The sequence below is a fragment of the Crinia signifera genome, chromosome 6 (assembly GCF_055691185.1).
Source record: "Crinia signifera chromosome 6, ASM5569118v1, whole genome shotgun sequence".
Taxonomy (NCBI): domain Eukaryota; kingdom Metazoa; phylum Chordata; class Amphibia; order Anura; family Myobatrachidae; genus Crinia; species Crinia signifera.
Window position 1 is genome coordinate 100,286,259 of NC_139222.1, and position 18,371 is coordinate 100,304,629.

At 41.8% G+C, this 18,371-nt stretch overlaps 1 protein-coding gene across 1 annotated transcript in view; it reads right to left on the reverse strand.

Moving 5' to 3' along the window:
- The window catches only part of BMP7 (bone morphogenetic protein 7), an 89,719-nt gene that overhangs the window by 22,800 nt on the left and 48,548 nt on the right, over positions 1 to 18,371 (reverse strand). The window contains exon 2 of the mRNA XM_083146543.1: positions 13,653 to 13,845. Coding sequence (XP_083002669.1) covers positions 13,653 to 13,845 — 193 coding nt within the window. The remainder of the gene's footprint in view (positions 1 to 13,652; positions 13,846 to 18,371) is intronic.

Sequence of the window (18,371 nt, forward strand, 5' to 3'; positions counted from 1 at the left end):
TCTATACATTCATTTTTACACTGCAATATGCTATACAGGTTGAGTATCCCTTATACAAAATGCTCGGAGCCAGAAGCATTTTGGATAACGGATTATTCTGTAATTTGGATTATTTTTATATCTCAATGAGGTATATTGAATTATCTTATATAAACCCATCAAACACATGAAAAACACACAAATATATTTTATTTGTGCATGAAACAAGGTTTTAAAACATGAAACAAAGTAAAATCTCAGACATTGAATTTGAATGCCAAGCAATCATTTTCTTGCACATATTTAGTGCCAGTTACATATCATTCCCCCAGTAGTGCCAGTTACAGATGTACCCAGTAGGTTTTTTAGTACATTTTGGAAACTATGGTTTCCAGAATACTTTGGATAAAGGATATTTGGATAAGGCAGGGGTCCTCAAACTATTTTGCTCTGGGACCCCGTCAGGACAATAAAAATTATTACGGGACCCCAGCAAGTTACCACAGAATGGTCACACACATGTGTGGTCAGCAGACAGCACATACATGACAGTATGGTGGAGGCACCTAATGATGGGAAAAGTCTGAAGTAACAGACAATTCAACTGATTTTTCAAACTACTTGAATGAGTGATTAGAGAAGTCATCAGCCCGATGTCAACAATATGGAGTCGCGACCCCATGCAGAGGTGGTCGCGACCTACTTTGGGGTCAGGACCCACAGTTTGAGAACCACTGGGATAAGGGATACCCAGCCTGTATTATTTTTCTCATACTAATCTTTTTTAAATTGAATACAAGTTTCTCCACTACAGTCCTCATGTACCAACAGGCCTGGGTTTCTTTAACTTTTAATCATACACAGGTGAGTTCATCTATTTTGCTGGGTCAGTATATATTCCGCCAGACAGAAAACCTCAGAGCATGACCTGCTGGGAAAACATGAGGTTTGAGGTTGAGAACCACTGATTTATTACATCAAAACACAAATGATTATACATGGATCCCATAAATACGCCGCAGATTGACAGGGGGTTTCACCACAAAAAATCTCAATTTACTAAAGGTCATTTCGACCTTCTAAATAGAACCCAGCGTTATCCCTGACAATTTTAAAAAGACTGACACATTGCAAAATCTCTTAAAAACAGACACTTCTATAGTCCTGCATAGAATGTAAAGAAACAAAATGGTAACCAGGTAAAGCACCTGCAATCTTGGCTGGCAGTAGCAAAACACATGGGTTCCCTGAAATTTACCACAATCACTATTAGGCTTCACAAGCCACGGTTGCTGCCACTACAGCAGGTAGACACTCGGGTATGGGTCATTGGGTTGACCCAATTTAGATTGAAATGCATTGGATCAACCACATCAACGTGGCTAAGGTCAAGAAGGATTAGGTTGACGATGGCAAGGTCAACAGTCAAAAGGTCTACATCAGTTTTTCTTGTCCCAAATGTCGACATAGTCAACATGGACACCGGCAAAGTGTACAGTGTCCCCTCTCATGGCTCGCTGCGCTAGCATATCTGCCAGCAAAATGCATATGAAATGAAGGTAAGCAAGTGTAGCCAAGCATTGCGATGAGCAAGAAGAATACGTGGCTGCATAGAAATAAATATAATTAGCCAAAAGAGGAACCTTATTTAGGCCCTTATTCTGGTTGGTGCGGCCAGAGCCGCACACGGGGCTCCGGCCGCACAAACCAATCCCCGCCCACCCTACGGATCGCCACGGCCGTCCGTACACGGACGGCTGGCGATCCGCATAAAAATGGTGGAGGCGTACGCCTCCACCATGGTGGGAGCTGCCCCCTGCATTCGATGGTCGTCGACCATCGAAGGCAGGTCCGCACGCCCCGGCAGCTCCCGCAAGCTGAGACCACACGGACAATCGTCCGTGTGGTAGCTTGTATGGGGGCTGAAAGCTGACATCCGGCGACGTCAGCTTTCCGCCCCCATGAGTTGCGTCATGCCCTCATTACCATGCGTACGCCCCGCGTTTGCATGGGAACGCCCATGAAACGCGGGGCGTATACATAGGGAAATGAGGGCATGAAGCCCCTCACTCCCCTATACGCCCCCTTTGCGGCGTAGTAACGTTATGTGCGGCGAATTCGCCTGCACATGCGCAGATTGACCTCTGCGCATGTGCAGACGGAAAACATCGGCGGTACGGCCGCACGCGGGCCGTACCGCTCGAAACAGAATAAGGGCCTTAGTTACTTTATAGGTCAATTATGAGGGCAATCATTTTTTGATTGAGGGGCAAAAACTCTTTATATTCAACTTATGGGGTAAAATCATATTATGAACATGCAATATGACAAGGAAAAACGAAATATGTGATATTAAGACGGTAACATGGTTTTAACATTACGTTAAATGGACAATATTATTGATTAAACTGATATGGGAGCAATATGATTTATTTATGACGGGCTATACTTATTATACAAATGATTACACGTTATATAGTTTTTTCATTTTTCTTTAACTTTTTCCCTCCTGCGCCGAATCCCTCTTACACCCAGTTAAATGTAGAAGCAAATTTAAAAGCTTAATCTTCCCATGTGATATATGGCAATTCAAATTCTGCAATGTTGTGGTTACAATGTGCTACCATTATGATCCCATAATCCCAGGATCATACAGTTCCAGTGACACATGGGCACGGGATAAGGTCATTGGGTCACCAGCAAGTTGTTAGACAGTCATTAGGTGGACACCATTAGGTCGACATGCATTTAGGTCGACGGGTGTCTAGGTCGACATGGGTTAGGTTGACAGGGTCATTAGGTAGACAGGGTCAGTAGATCGACATGGGTTAAGGTCAACAGTCAAAAGGTCGATATGGGGTTTTTCCACAGTTTTTTGAGCCAACAGGCGGTAATTCATGCCCTACCATCCACTAGGGCGCGGTGGGAGCAGAAAATAGTGTGCACTGTAACCTGTGTCCTTTTGACTGTCGACCTAACCCATGTCGACCTAATGAACCTGTCGACCTTATGACCCTGTCCACCTAACCCATGTCAACCTTCCTGCATGTAGACCTAGACACATGTCGACCTAAATGCATGTCGACCTAATGACTGTCTAAGAACTTGCTAGTGACCAACTGATCCACACCCCATGGGCACTTGGGCAGCACCTAGTATAAGCAAATATCTAAATGAGGATACATCTCTGGTTTACTGGTGCTTTTCATCTTTTCATTTCTACTTAACTATATACTGCAAACAACGAATGTAAATGACAAACTTCAAATATGTTTGAACCTTGAATGCATACCGCGAACCTCAACCACGTACCACAAACCTGAACTACGAAGGCCACCATAAAAACAACCTCAAATATGATTGACACACGAGAATCGCGATAATCAAGAAATTTCTAACCACAAATTACAACAAGCTGAGACTATTTATAATTGTGCCACAAAACTTTTTGATAATATTAAGCACAACTTTCACACTAAAGCAAGGGTGACCAAACCAGTCCTCAAGATCTACCAACAGTTCATGTTTCTCAGACAACCTGTGGATCTATAGTAGGAATGAACGCAGCATGTTTGAAGGAACCGGGACAAGGGATCTGCAGAAAAAAGATAGACAACCATTAGTTCGACAAGCAGAAAGGTCGACATGTAAAAAGGTTGACGTGCAAAAAGGTCGACATGCAAAAAGGGCGACACTACAATTAGGTCGACAGTGTCTAGGTTGACAGTCAAAAGGTCGACATGGGGTTTTTCACTGTTTTTTTACCCAAATGTTGACACCGTCGACATGGACACAGTTTGAAGTGAACCGCAGCCCCTCACATTGCTCGCCTCACGCACAATGCTTCGGGTACGGTGCCTCGCTGCGCTCGGCACACTATTTTATTCTCACACCTCGCCCTACTGGATGGTAGGGCATGAAATACCGCCTGTCGGCACATGTCGGCTCAAGTTTTTTTGAAAAAACCCATGTCGAGCTTTTGACTGTCGACCTAGACACTGTTGACCTAATGGTAGTGTCGACCATTTTGCATGTTGACCTTTTTGCATGTCGACCATTTCGCATGTCAACCTTTTTACATGTTGACCTTTTTGCTTGTCGAACTAATGGTGTTGACCTAATGGTTGTCTATCTTTTTGCTGTAGGTAAATAGTCCGGATCCCGTTTGAATTAATATTCATCATAGTCATGATAGCACCCTAGAAGATAATAGACAGGATGTGATTGGTTACCCATAGTAACATCCCACGTGAAAGAGAACTCCCATCTTAGTAAATTTCCCCTAACAGTGGCGTAGCTAGAAATTTTTCTCCCCCCTGCCAAAAAATAATTCCTGCGCGCCCCCCCAAGATGGGGCAAGACGATGGACTACGGGCACCGCTGGCTGAGCTGACAGGTGACTGAGGCAACAGTGAGGTTTGAGCTGGTCCCTCTTCGTGCATATCTAATGAGCGGGGACCCTGCGCAGTGTATATTTTATGAGCAGGTCCCTGTCTCGTGCATATGTAATGGGCGGGGACCAGCACAGTACATATTTAATGAGAGGGTCCCCATCCCGTGCATATGTATTGAGCGGGACCTGCATATGCACAGGCGGGGACCTGCTCATTCAATATGCACCGCACTGGGTCCCCGCTCATTAGATATGTACAGGGCAGGACCAGCTCAGCGCTTACTGCTGTCTAGGTCATCTGTCAGTTCAGCCAGCGGCGCCCATCACAGACCCGGCTGGCGCCGCTCCCCCAAGCCGCCGCAGGGTCTGACACATATGTAGCTACGCTACTGTTTCCCTAAGTGTTACATTGATGCTACATACACCAGTCCCAGCTAGTTTTGCAACATGCATTGGGTGCACTTTGTACAGGACATATATTGTGTGTAGATGCCACTTTTATATATAAAAAAGCACTATTATTTTTGTATTTCTCAGATACTGTAGCTCTCACACATTTTATGGAATCTCGCCATGTGGAAATTGGATTCACTCCCACAAATTTCTTAGCTTTGCAATTCCCATTGCAGGGCAATATAACATTTTAAATGCTTGTTTATTGAATCAATTTGGTGTAAGAGATTACACAACATACTTTTCTGTTCTCTATTGAGTTTCTGGCCTTTACAGTACTGTCAGGAGTGAAACAACGAGTGTAAATCTGTTGTATAATGACCTCCACACTGCCTTATAAATGCAGCTCATAAAAGGTGGTACGAGGTCTGTTGGCTACAAGATGGAGGGAACAGCAGAGATTGTCAAGATATTTATTGAAATTCTTTATGTAGATTTGCCCTCCCTGGGAGTCATAAAACGTGGTCGCTTTTAAAAGTGTTGTAAAAATGTGGCCTTTCCTCTTGAAGAACAGAGGGAATGTGTTATAGCACAATAAAGAGATACATTTTTGCTTAGATATCAATAACATAAAGTAGTAGTACCACATAGTGAATGCAACATGTTGTACACCAAACTGACATAAAAAGTAACCAATTAATTCACGAGAAACTCACTAGAGAAGTCACTTTTGGTATTTCAGTTGACATTATGATAATTTCTACTATGTTAAAAAAAAATTAATCTGCACAGTGTATACCAGGCTTTAGGCATGTCCTTAGTGCAATTGTAGGCCGAACAGTTCAGATTTTAGAAAATCCTAATGCGCCTAAATTTCCGGGTGCAGAGTCTACTCTGAGCTGAGGCTCGGATGTTCCTGCCATACTTGGATTCCAGATCAAGGCAAAACAATATACTCCTGGCATCGGATACATGTTTTTTGATTCTATATAAGGGACCCGCAGTCAAAGCTGGATTAAGGCTTTGGAAGGCCAGGTGCACGGAGGGTCATAAAGTTTAAAATTATTGTTAATTTATATATATATATATATAGCAAAGTCCAATAGACCGGCACCCTCCTCAACACAGCAACTGCCGCGGTGCTTCCAGCAATAATAACTTACAGCAACTCCAGATGCGAGCACCCACGGTCTTAGAAATAACGGCAACCACAGACAAGGTATCAAGCAGATACCTTGTCTGTGGTTGCCATTATTTCTAAGACCGTGGGTGCTCGCATCTGGAGTTGCTATATATATATATATATATATATATAGGATAGTGAAGAGACAACAGCGGCACTCTGGGGATTTTTTGAAAAAATATATTTTCAGCAAAAAAAGCTTTCAACGTTTCGGGGTATGTGACACCCCTTTGTCAAGGTTATACGTGCAATGTCTCCAGAATTTCTTATTAAAGACTTACCTATGTCTTTATCTAGTCTTTAGCACTGATCTATGAATGAGGAAAAAGTGACCACAAGCATATCAACATTTGGTCTTCAGCAAGGTCCACCCAACACAAATGCACTTGTTGTATTATTATTATTATTATTATTATCATTATTATTATTGTATTGACTGTTAAATATTTTAAACTGTTTTATTATAATATTAGTAAAGAACAATCTTGTTGTATAACATCAGTTGTTTGTTCCTTTGGGCATCCATTATATCAAAAAAGTTGAGTCCAAAACTATCTGAGCGCTCCCCTTACCTTTTAAGATCCATACATTTGATCCCCCTATGCAAGGGATTATTTGAGTACACAGTGATATATGTCCCACTGTGTATACATAACATATACTGTAAGTACTGTGACAACATCTCAGGCCAAACCCCCACAGTGTTCACATAATCGTTGTGACTCTGTAATGCTGTGTAGCAATGTTTCATAGATGTGATATAAACTGCCCTGTGTTTGTGCCGCTGCTCTGTCACTAAGCCTAAACTGTAGTAAAACAATGTTATAAGCTGTGAGGTGGTCAAAATTGACTGGAAATTAGTGGAAATGATCATTGACGTTACTTAACTCTAATAAGCACACATAATGCAATGTTAGCTTTTTTTGTAATTTTTGGGAAAAATCCAAACTAGTCCAACACAAACTAGTCTTGGCCAAAATCCAAAACCAAATTAGATGACGAATTAGAACCAAAATCAGCAAAAAATTGTCTGGCGCAATCTCTACTCTTTGTAGGTGAATGGTGTTACGTAAGAATGGCAAAGTACTTTATCTAGATTAGTAGTTAATGGATCCTCCAATTTAAAGGGTGGAGTTAAATAATAATGAAGGGATGGAGTGATTAAATGTGACCTCCCTTTGACTCATATAGGTTATCCCAGATGAACTATTCTATGCCAGAGATGCATTATGTACAGTGACAGTGTTCTTCTTTATTCCTGCACAGAGGCAGTGTGTCCTTACCTAAACTCTATTTTATAGCATTAAATGCTTTTTCATTATGTCTGTCCGATTGATGTGGCTATTCTTAAAATGTGAAATAAAAATAAATTAAGTTAACGGTTTATTCGGCTTGGCTAGAAATGACAGCGTGATCACCATTTGTTTTCTTTTTACTAGTATCTGGGGAAACTACAGCAGATGTACTAAATTACAAAGAAGTAAAAGAAAGGCTAAGGGGGGTATTCAATGTGCCGCCGCTATTTCCGACGGGGGAAATAGCACTGGCACCCTATTCAATGCTGTCTTGAGCGACAGCATTGAAGAGGGATCATGGCAGAATGAGCCCGACTTTAGAAGCTGTCGATAACGGTCGTGGATTGTCGCGATCCCGGCCGCAGATGGACAATCCACGGCCGTTTTTGCAGCCATGCCCCCTTTGCGCCGATCAGCAGGTGGGACATTGAATCCCGCCTGCCGTTCAGCTGTCGGGCTGACCACAAACGGGCCAGGATCACGGCTGTCGGCAGGGATCAACAGCCGTGATCCTAGATTGATTACCCCCTATGGGTTCAAAAGTGTTACATGCAGAGCTTAATATTGTGGAGTGTGCATCAGCACTGTAGGTTTTTCTTTGAAGAACTACAAGTCCAAGCATGATAGCACCTCATGATACATGTGTGGGCAGTACGGATGGCGTAATGGTTAGCATTACTGCCTCACAGCACTGAGGTCATGGGTTCAATACCCACCATGGCCCTAACTGTGCGGAGTTTGTATATTCTCCCCGTACTTGCGTGGGTTTCCTCCGGGTACTCCGGTTTCCTCCCACAATCCAAAAATATACTGGTAGGTTAATTGGCTTCCAACAAAAAAATTACCCTAGAATGTCTGTGTGTGCATGTACATGTGGTAGGGAATATAGATTGTAAGCTCCACTGGGGCAGGGACTGATGTGAATGGTGAAATATTCTCTGTAAAGCGCTGCGGAATCTGTGTGCGCTATATAAGAAACTGCTAATAAATAAATAAATAAATAATGTGTGTGCAATTCAAGATTCACCCTCCCCACCCCATAATCTTAACAAGTCACTTAGAAATGTGAAGTGCTGCCCACAGTGGGGTCGTTCAGACTTCCAACAAGATCAGTGCAACCAAGACAAATCAACTGCATCCAAGTGTAATGATCTGTGGTTCATTCCCACCTGCCTGAAATAGCCAACTAGGAAAGAAAACCAAAGGAAGAGGTGAGAGGGAGGGCAAAGTCTTCACAAAGATGCTAAATAACCTTTAAAATGCTTTTAAAAAAACATCAAAACCAATCCCCCTAACAACCTAACTAGATAAATTATGCCCATGTGACCCCACATAGAGCACCCCAAGAATTGTGGTTTAACCCATGGCAAGGATAATCCGCCTTCTCTTCTTCATCAGTGAGTGTCTACAAGAGGGTTATTGAACAGGACAATGTACGTATTTTGCTGAAGCAGAATTGTATCTAATCGCGGTCGGTTAATGTGGTTATGTATAGATGGTGTGGTGTTTTTCCCAGTTGCGCCTCAGTTTCTTCATTCCTGGAAAGTTGTTCTGCACGGTCGGGTGCATGATGAATTCCTCCAAATGAGCGCATTCATTGCAGGATGTAAGTGGTGTACGGAGAGCAGTGTCTCACGCGGTGCACCATTTGGACATAAGATCCTCCACTGCCGAACTTGTGGCAGGCTTGGTGACAATGTGCGCCTGCCTGGGCTGCGGCAAGTCCTTGATGCTTTCGGGTTCCACTTCATAACGCTGACACCACCTGAATATGGTGCACTGCGCGAGACACTGCTCTCCATGCACCGCCTATATAATGCGATAAATTTCTGAAGCATGCTCGCCTTGTGCATGACGAAATTGGATAACAGCTCTTTGCGCAACGCAACTTTCCAGGAATGAAGAAACTGAGGCAAAGCCATTCACAACACATGCACAGCTGGGAATAATTCCACGCCTTCTTTCCGCAAACACATTAACCCACTGCGATTAGATACAATGCCGCTATAGCAAAGGTCTCCTTTTCATTTGGGCACACCTTATATTACAATTTTGGTACTTCCTCATCTTTGGCGGCCACCGCTTACGCTATGGAACTTACGGAACTCTCCAGGCCACTTTCATGTGTCCATGCCACCATCTATTACCTTTATTAAAGTTGTGGCGAGCGAAGCAGAACAGAGCAAGCCACTGAGCCTGAAGTGTGGCGAGCAAAGTGACCCCACGAGGGGACAATGGTGCTGCTATTCCCGTAGCACCTTATGTAACTGGCGTAGTGGTGGATGCAAAGATGAGGAAGTACCCAATTTTTTCCTACAAACTGTATATATGAAATGTTCTGGATGATACTAATAGAGTATTTTGTCTGGTACCTGCAACAAGAAGTAAAATCTACTGGACATCTGACTTCTTCTTGATCATGACTGCAGGATTTATTGTGTGCTCTAAAGCAACATAACTACTGAGCTTGTAAGATCTAACTTACTGCCAGTACTTTTCCTACCTAATATTACTAACGACTTTTATTACAAAATATAGAACAGGAGAGGCAGAGTGCCAAATCCATTCTGATAGTGCTGAAACAAAACAAAAAGTAAACATTTCTACACTTAGGGCCTCATTCAGCAAGGCTTGCTAAGCATTAGTCGTTCGCTTCCAGGGGCGGATTGGGATGTAAAACCAACCCGGGAATTTTCAGGAAGCAGCCCTAATGGAGCTGGGGAGGGGGAGGGGTTTATAGAGTGAGCAGAATTGTTAACCAGAGCTTGAATAATTAACAATATTCAGCATACAACTACACAGGTATTTTTTTTTTTTTTTTTATGATATTGCTCAGAAAAAGCATGTAGTGTGTTCGGAGCTTAAAACATTTTTCCTGTAGTGCAAAACCCCATGCATAATACTCATTCCATTTTTTTCCAAATAAATTTCCATCAATATAAATATGGGAACAGGTTACGCCCCATAGACACTAGGCGATATAGTAAAAGTTATTGCTCAAAAGGGCCATTCTGAGCTGTATGTTTCACTACTGTATATCTATACTATATATTATGCCACATAGAGGGGTACATTTATCAGAATTCTATTGAAGATGTGATGTTGCCCATAGCAACCAATCAGATTATACTTATTTATTTAACAACTTCAAGAAGATAATAGATAGAATCTAATCGGTTGCTATGGGCAACATCCCATCTTCAATAGGACTCTCCTCTTCGGACACTTTAAAATTCAGTATAAGCCAAAATTCACATTTTTCCACCCGAATTGAGCCAAATTCACATTTTGCCACCCGGATTGAGCCAAATTCATATTATGCCACCTGGATTTTGCCTATGCGCATACATACTGTATAAAGTAAAACACACATTGAAACTATACATTGGTAGGACACATTGGAAGGTAAACATGAGCAACTGCTATATAAAGCATGGGTTTCAAACAGTTAACTCACCAGTAAGTGTGGAGCTGTCCTGGACACAGCACCACCCATGCTGTTGATGATCCCCAGCCCCAACTTCCTGCGCTCCCTACTGGGGATCACGAGCACACACAACCAGAGCCGGCCCTGGCAAATTTGATGCCCTAGGCCAGCGATTCTCAAACTTTTTTTGAATCACGGCACCCTACAGCATCAACATGTTTTTAAGGCACCCCTAAGTCAAATGCCCATAAAATGCTGGGCATACCCTTGGTGCCGCCCTGCATGCCCCCTCCCCTACATGTGAGAACACCTCAGCGATTGCGATAGGGGTGCTGCACATGCGCATATACATGCCTGCGCAGACCCCCCCCACACACACACACACTATTGGCTAAACTCACCCCTTTATTTTCATGTTGCACATGGGGTCAAATTCAGACATGGTCACAGGGCTGTGAGTTTTGGAGCCCAGTGAACAGATAAAGGTTGTCCCATGCCCACCCACCTGTGCATGGCTGCAAACACACAGGAAATCCATTGGGAATTACTCACCATCAAATGGATCCCCACCCCCCTCCCAATGGTCAGGGTCACTCCTAGAAAACGCTGGGTTACAAGCCCCCTAAATGGCCGCAGAGTAACAATCACCCTGCGAGCAGCCAGTGAAGGCTAGCCTTCCTAGCTGTCTTCGTATTGACAGCTTGCTCATGTGCATAGCATACCGCGTACATGCGTGGTCGTCCAATAATCGTCCAATAATCGTTTATGTCTGAAGTATTAATGTCATCCTATAGATGTAAGCTTGTGAGCAGGGCTCCTACCTCTATGTTGATCTGTTATTACCCAGTTTATTTAATAACTGCTGTTTCCAATTGTAAAGCGCAACGAAATATGCTGAAGTAATAAACTATAACTAGATAATGTCTATAAAAAAATGTATGTATACAAAACAGATTTATGTATGCATACTGTATATGGCGCAACAACTGAAGCGCACACATATATACTCTCTGTATTTTATATTTTGCAAAGTGTTGTCATCGGTTTGGGACTAGGGCATGAAGGCCCACCATGCAATGCAATCGTAGGGGCACAAGCTTATGGGCTGTCCCAAGTCACCATAGAGGAACATGGACAACCACTAGAGAGGACATGCACAGAACAGGGCCCCTTTAAAAAGGGAATTGCGTCAGTGAGGACCGCCCATTTTGACTGATGGGAGGTAAACCTTGGTGTAGTTTCCATAGAAACAAACCAAGCACCCAAGTTCATCCTAGGTCCTGCTTCACCAATTTACTGATGCCTATAAAAAGGGCTGGGCTCTCAAGCAGTAGGACCTAGGATGTCCCTAGCGGTCATAGCTGCTTTCACTAAAATCTATATATAAAGCCTAGTTATGTTGTCCATTGCCACATTGTCTGCATTACTTTATTTATACTTGTACAATTATTTTCCATATATGTGCTCCCCCACCTTTTATTTGTTAGATACACATATATTTGTTTGTGCCTATAGCAAAAGTCTTTCTGTTTTGTACACATTGATGACATATCCTCTCTAATAGGCTGCCCAACTATTACGCACAAGTAGTAGTCTTATCGGACACGACCTCTTGCATGTTATCTCCTCATGAGCAGTCTTTTCCTTCTATGGTCAGTATCCAAAAATAAACTGCTAGGCTGATTGGCTCCCAACAAAATCAACCCTAGAATGTCTGTGTATGTGTATATGTGGTAGGGAATATAGATTGTAAGCTCCACTGGGGCAGGGACTGATGTAAATGTTCAAATATTCTCTGTAAAGCGCTGCGGAATCTTTATGAGCTATATAAGAAACTGTTAATAAATAATAATAATAATAATAATAATAATAATAGTAATTCAATTGTTGTATCACGCCCGATCTAAAGTGATGTGAGATGGTGGGGCGATATTCTGTTGATCTTTTTATCACACATGTCATGCGCTCATTATGGTTGGGTTTAAACTAAATGAAAGTCCAGTTTGGGTGTTCAAACGGGTCACTTTTTGCGTATTTCAGCTTGATGCAATGGTGGGATGCAAGCTGATATGCTGGCACCGCCGGCCAATCGCGGCCGAATGGAGCAACAATTGAATAGCTCAGTTGAGCTACATCTAGTAGCTGCTGGCGGAAAAACCAAAGAACTAAACTGCTCTATGAGATTTGTTTTCCTCTTAATCGATACATTGATACATCAAGACATGATCTTATTCAGAAAAGTGGCATTCTTAAATAATAATAATAATATATATATATATATATATATATATATTAACCTCCTAAAGCCAATCCCATCTCCCACATGAATGCACAGTGGGATAGAGGATGCCTGCCAACAGCTTCAATACACTACTTAGCGTAACTAGCAAGAGAGGAGTAGGATCTGCCTACAACAGCTCAGTAAACTGGTTTGGGAGAGAGGGGTACAATTTGTTTTTGTAATATAATCTAAATTAGTATGGAAAGCAAAGGGCTATAGAGTACAAAGGAAAACTGAGGAGTGGGAGAGTTGGCTGTACATTACCTTGTCCGATTAAAATCAACAAAATTAAGCATCAAATGCAAACTTGTATACTTAGTACCAAAAGGTAGAACGCAATCGAGCAGGACAATAACAGTACCTATAAAGATTGTGGGGAAGGAAAACATGGGGAATATTGTAGTCTTTATTAAACAACATGCAGCAAAACAATTCTTTATTCTAATTCCCTACTGCTGTGTGGCCAGTGGTATCAGGATGACCCAATTGACTAATATAAAAGTCAAGACAGGGATTTTTATTATGGCACTTTGGAAAATGGCCTTTTTGCTGATTTGTTCTTTAACACATCTGCGGTTTTCAAATCATAGCACCCCATTATTGAAAATAGAAACAGCTTAAAAAAAACGGAAATATTTGATATATTTCCCACAAAGCTTTATTAATTCCTGGTTTCTCATATAACCAGTTTCTTTACTCACCTTCCTTGATGTTCTTGCAGGACCTGGTAAATACTGATCTGGAAAGTTTCATTGTCAAACCGCTCTCGAATATAATCTTTATATATCCTGAATTCGGCTGCTGTTACTACTTCACCCTCTGGTATTTTAGCAAGGTCAAACCGGAACTCCCGATGGTGACGTCTCCGATGAAAAAACTCTTTATCATGTTCCACTGAAAGACAAGAAAATCACAGAATAAATATTTATTTATTTATAAATATTTATTTATTGTGTCAATTATGTATATTTGACAGATATGACCAAAAACGTGTCAGCCACAGCCAAACAGAACATCATGGGAATATTATATAGGCAACAGCTGGTGAATGGGAGGTTGAATCTACTGTAATGCAATATATACCTAAGAACAGTGGCGTAAGTTCATCCCAGTTGCCCGGAGGCAAGATAAGTATTGGTGCCCCCCCCAAATAACTCAATCAGTAAGGTGTCTGTCTCCAGTAACGTCATGGGATCTAATACAGGGTGTGACACTTGCAAAAATGCTGTTAGAAAAGGGAGTCAGCCACATTAGCAATATCAACTGCTTTCAATTAACTGATTCAAACTTGCAGAGGAGGAGAGGTGCCCCCTTGGGAGCAGGAGCCCGGCGGCAGATGACTCCATTGCCTCCCAGAGTTCTGCCTCTGCCTAAGAAACTTGAAGTCTAACACAGTGGTTCCCAACATTTTTGAATCACAGCACTCTAGAGCAGCGGTTCTTAAACTGTGGGTCCTGGCCCCAAAGTCTCTTATGACCATCAGGCTGATTACTTTTGTAATCTCAGTCAGTAATTGAAGGAGTCTAAAATAACAGACAATTCAACAGGCTTTTCAGACTCCTCCCATCATTTTGTGCCTCCACAATGCTGCCATGTATGTGCTGTCTGCCGACTACACACCTGATGTGATGACCTTCTGCAGTCACTTGCTGGGGTCCTGTAATTAATTGTATTGTCTGGTGGGGTCCGAGAGCAAGATAGTTTGAGGACCCCTGCTCTAGAGTATCAGAATTTTCTTTTGCGGCACCCCTAGGCCAAAAGTTTCCTATTGACATATTTAGAATTAAATATTGAATAAAGTAAATTGTGTTTAGATTTCATCCTTGGGTGTGGAACAAGATTTGCATCTTTTTGTCAACATATTTTACAATTGGCAGCCAATAGCACTGGTGTTACCTATTACATTAACCATGCATAAATTAAATTGATCCTGGACCACCAACCCAAGGCACCACTGCAAGTGCCCAGATGCCAAGGCACACAGTTTGGGAACCACTGGTATAATCTCTCAAGGTGCCTGTTATATGCCAGACTCCTACACATATCCCTCAAATACCATCTCACTACCAAGCAGGAGCCAGACAGATGATATGATACTTAAACGTACTCTGGTCTAGGGCATCAGGACAAAGCCAAAACTCTATACTGTATATAGACGCAATACCAAAAATGTGGTATATTTAGGACGATATTCAATTACTCCACGGTTAATTTCCATGCTAACGGACTTCATTTAGCATTCAATAGGGATTACCCCATGCATGAATCCTCACAGTTGGACTGAACAAGGTAAATATATGTTATTGCTAATGGGATGGGTTTGGGAGTGTGGTGCCCCCTGTGTTGGTAGGGATGGTCTGCTCCAGGTTAGCACACCCTAACACTTTATTAACACTTATTTTTTCCTATCACATTGTATATATTTTGTATTTTAATCACACCTTCACTTCCCTACATAGCACCTATGTGCTTCTTATTAACCCCTACTAATTTTCATTTGTGTGCTGCCCTGGAGTACTCAGCCTGTGTCGGCATGTTGGGGGCCCACACCTCAGACCCATACCCAGTATTAGGGACCCCCAGTGACAGAGATGCCTTGACGTATGGCCTGGGGGCTTAGCCCTATATCTGCAGATATACGCAACCAAAATCTCTGTGTTATCTGATTATTATTGTAGATATTTCTCACTCAGTGTGCAATTGGGATACAAAATGTTGTTTTCCTAACCAGAATTGCCCCTCCCTTTTGGCACCTGAGTGACAGACTTCTGATTGAGCAGCTTACCAACAAAAGTGCTGAACAAGGTAAAGTCTGCATAAATAAGGCAAAATCAGGTTCTAACGCAGGAGAAAACCCAATTGATTCTGCTGTTCGCAGAGAATCAGTTGGTTTCCTTACCTGAGTCCATATTTTTAGGTCCAAAAAAAAAAAGCTATAATTCTACCAATTATATATGGCAACAAGTCGCTAATTAAATTCCCATCAGCACACCCACCCACGTGTGTAGTTTATTACTCTAAAGGCCCATACACACTGGGCGATTTTGAGCTCAAAGTCACGCAAAACAGCAGGTTCAGCTCAAAGCCGCCCAGTGTGTATGGCCCGGCGATGAGCGGTTAGTTCTGCTGTGCGCTCCCGCATCATCGCCGGGAAAGCTGCGCTATGCAAAGCCGTCCTCTCCCCGCTGATGGCGCCAGGCAGGGGGAAAGCCTCTCAGTGTGTATGCACTGAGCGATCATCGCTGTCCATAAACACTGGGCATAGACACCCAGTGTGTATGGACCTTTAATAATATATAACATTAATCTCAATTTTTGTCAACTGAAAGGAAGCTACTGACAGTACATTTATTGAAACTTGGCTTTCATGAGATAGACACAAATGACCTTATATGAACAATAGAGGACTTTAGGACACAGCATATCAAGCAGCAAAAATACAGGAATAAACCTATATTTCTAGCAAAGGCTTTCCTATAACATTTTCTACAAGCCATCCAATGATATGCTAACGTCCTGCGAGTAACCCTAGCTGTAACTCCCCCAGAGTGCATCAAAGACTTACACACCCAGAATAAACACTTTCTGTGCCCAGGCATGTGGTTTTGCCAGTCTCTTAATACTTACACACTGCAGAGAAACATAGAGCTCAGTTACAGAGTTCCTGTGTGGAAGTGCTGTGTCCTGCAGGGATTTAAGGAGCAAATGGGCAAAAAGTATGGACACACTAATAATATGTACTGCATGCATCAGCTGTGAGTAAAATATCAAGATCTCAAAGCAGCATTCCACCTGTTACCTGTTATTATGTACACTTTATTAGTGCTGGGTATGATTATCTTTTGTCTTCAAACCAGCCTGAATTCTTTGTTGAAAGGGTTCACCAAGGTTGCAATAAACATTCATTTGAGATGTTGGTCCATGTTGAAATGTAAACAAGCCTTAATTGATGCCTGACTGGAAATTGTAAACAGCAATTCGCTGTTATTTTTTACCATTACATCAGTCTTCGAGGGAGTTCTCCTGAGCTAATTTTATTATAGGAACAATATTCACATAAGAAACCAGCAGCACGATTCTTCCTGCCTAATCTACTGTACACATGGAAGAATGTTAATATTGTTTATATTTTGTCTCATCTTCCCTTTGATTTATGAAAAGCTATATTTATCCCAATAGCATTTCAATTTGCTCACCAAAACATTTCTGTTACAGTTCTGGAAATTGATCAATCTTAGATTTTCAAAGCCACCATCCTTAAATCCCGCTTCTATCCACTGTAAAGTAGGTAGGGTTTTAATTATGTGGTTCAAGTGACCAGGCCACTTGTCTACTCCTTACAATGCAACTCTCTGCACATCTTGTCATAGTGCTGCTGTATCTTTCCCTTGAATTTTCCTTTGGGAACACCAAGAAAGAAGGCCCAAAAAATAGGCAATTTTGCTCTAGCTACTGACTGGATCAACAAAATGATCTACCCACTAGTGCCACTGTATGACATATGTTACGGTGATGTGGTATCTTATCGCCACGTGACCACTGCATGACATTAATCTGTATTATCATGGCTCTATCCACTACAATATAATAGACAGGATGTGGAAGGATTGTCTATTATTCTGGTAAATCCCACTTCAAAATCCTTATTACAGTAAATAGTAAAAAAAAGTTTATTTGTATTCAAGACTATTTTTTTTGTGGTCACATAGAATAACCACCTGTGTTCTTCGCATGGTTTGGGCAGTTATTTTATGACCTGACTTGATATTCATGTGAATGGTGGGACTGCAATGTTACAGTATTACCGGTGCCTATCCTTGTGTTTCCCTCCTATGTCCCTATAGATTGTAAGCTTGCAGCAGGGCCCTCCTACCTCCAAGTCTGTCTGTTGTTACACAGTTTGTTTTATCACTGTCTACTATTGTAAAGTGCAACGGAATCTGCTGCGCTATATAAGGAACTGTAAGTAAATAATAAATAAATAATGCAGCCTATACATTAATTAAGAACTTGTGAGGTCACCAGGGCCATAACTAGGGTGGTACAGCCACACAGAGCGCAGATGCCCTGTGGATGAAAACGCAATCTGCCAAGCTTTCGTTGTAATGTATATTACTAAAGTATAATACTGTGCCAAAGTTGTAGGCAGGTTTGGAAAAAATGCTGCAAAGTACTGTAAGAATGCATTTAAAAAATAGAAGTATTAATAGTTTATTTTTTTTATCAATTAACAAAATGTAAAGTGAGTGTACAGAAGATAAATCTAAATCAAATCTAAATCAAATCAATATTTGTTGTGACCACCCTTTGCTTTCAAAACAGCATAAATTCTTCTAGTTACATTTGCACAAAGGCCGGGAATTTGTAGGCTTATACCAAACAGGTGATAATGATCATCATTTTCATGTGTACAGTAGGTT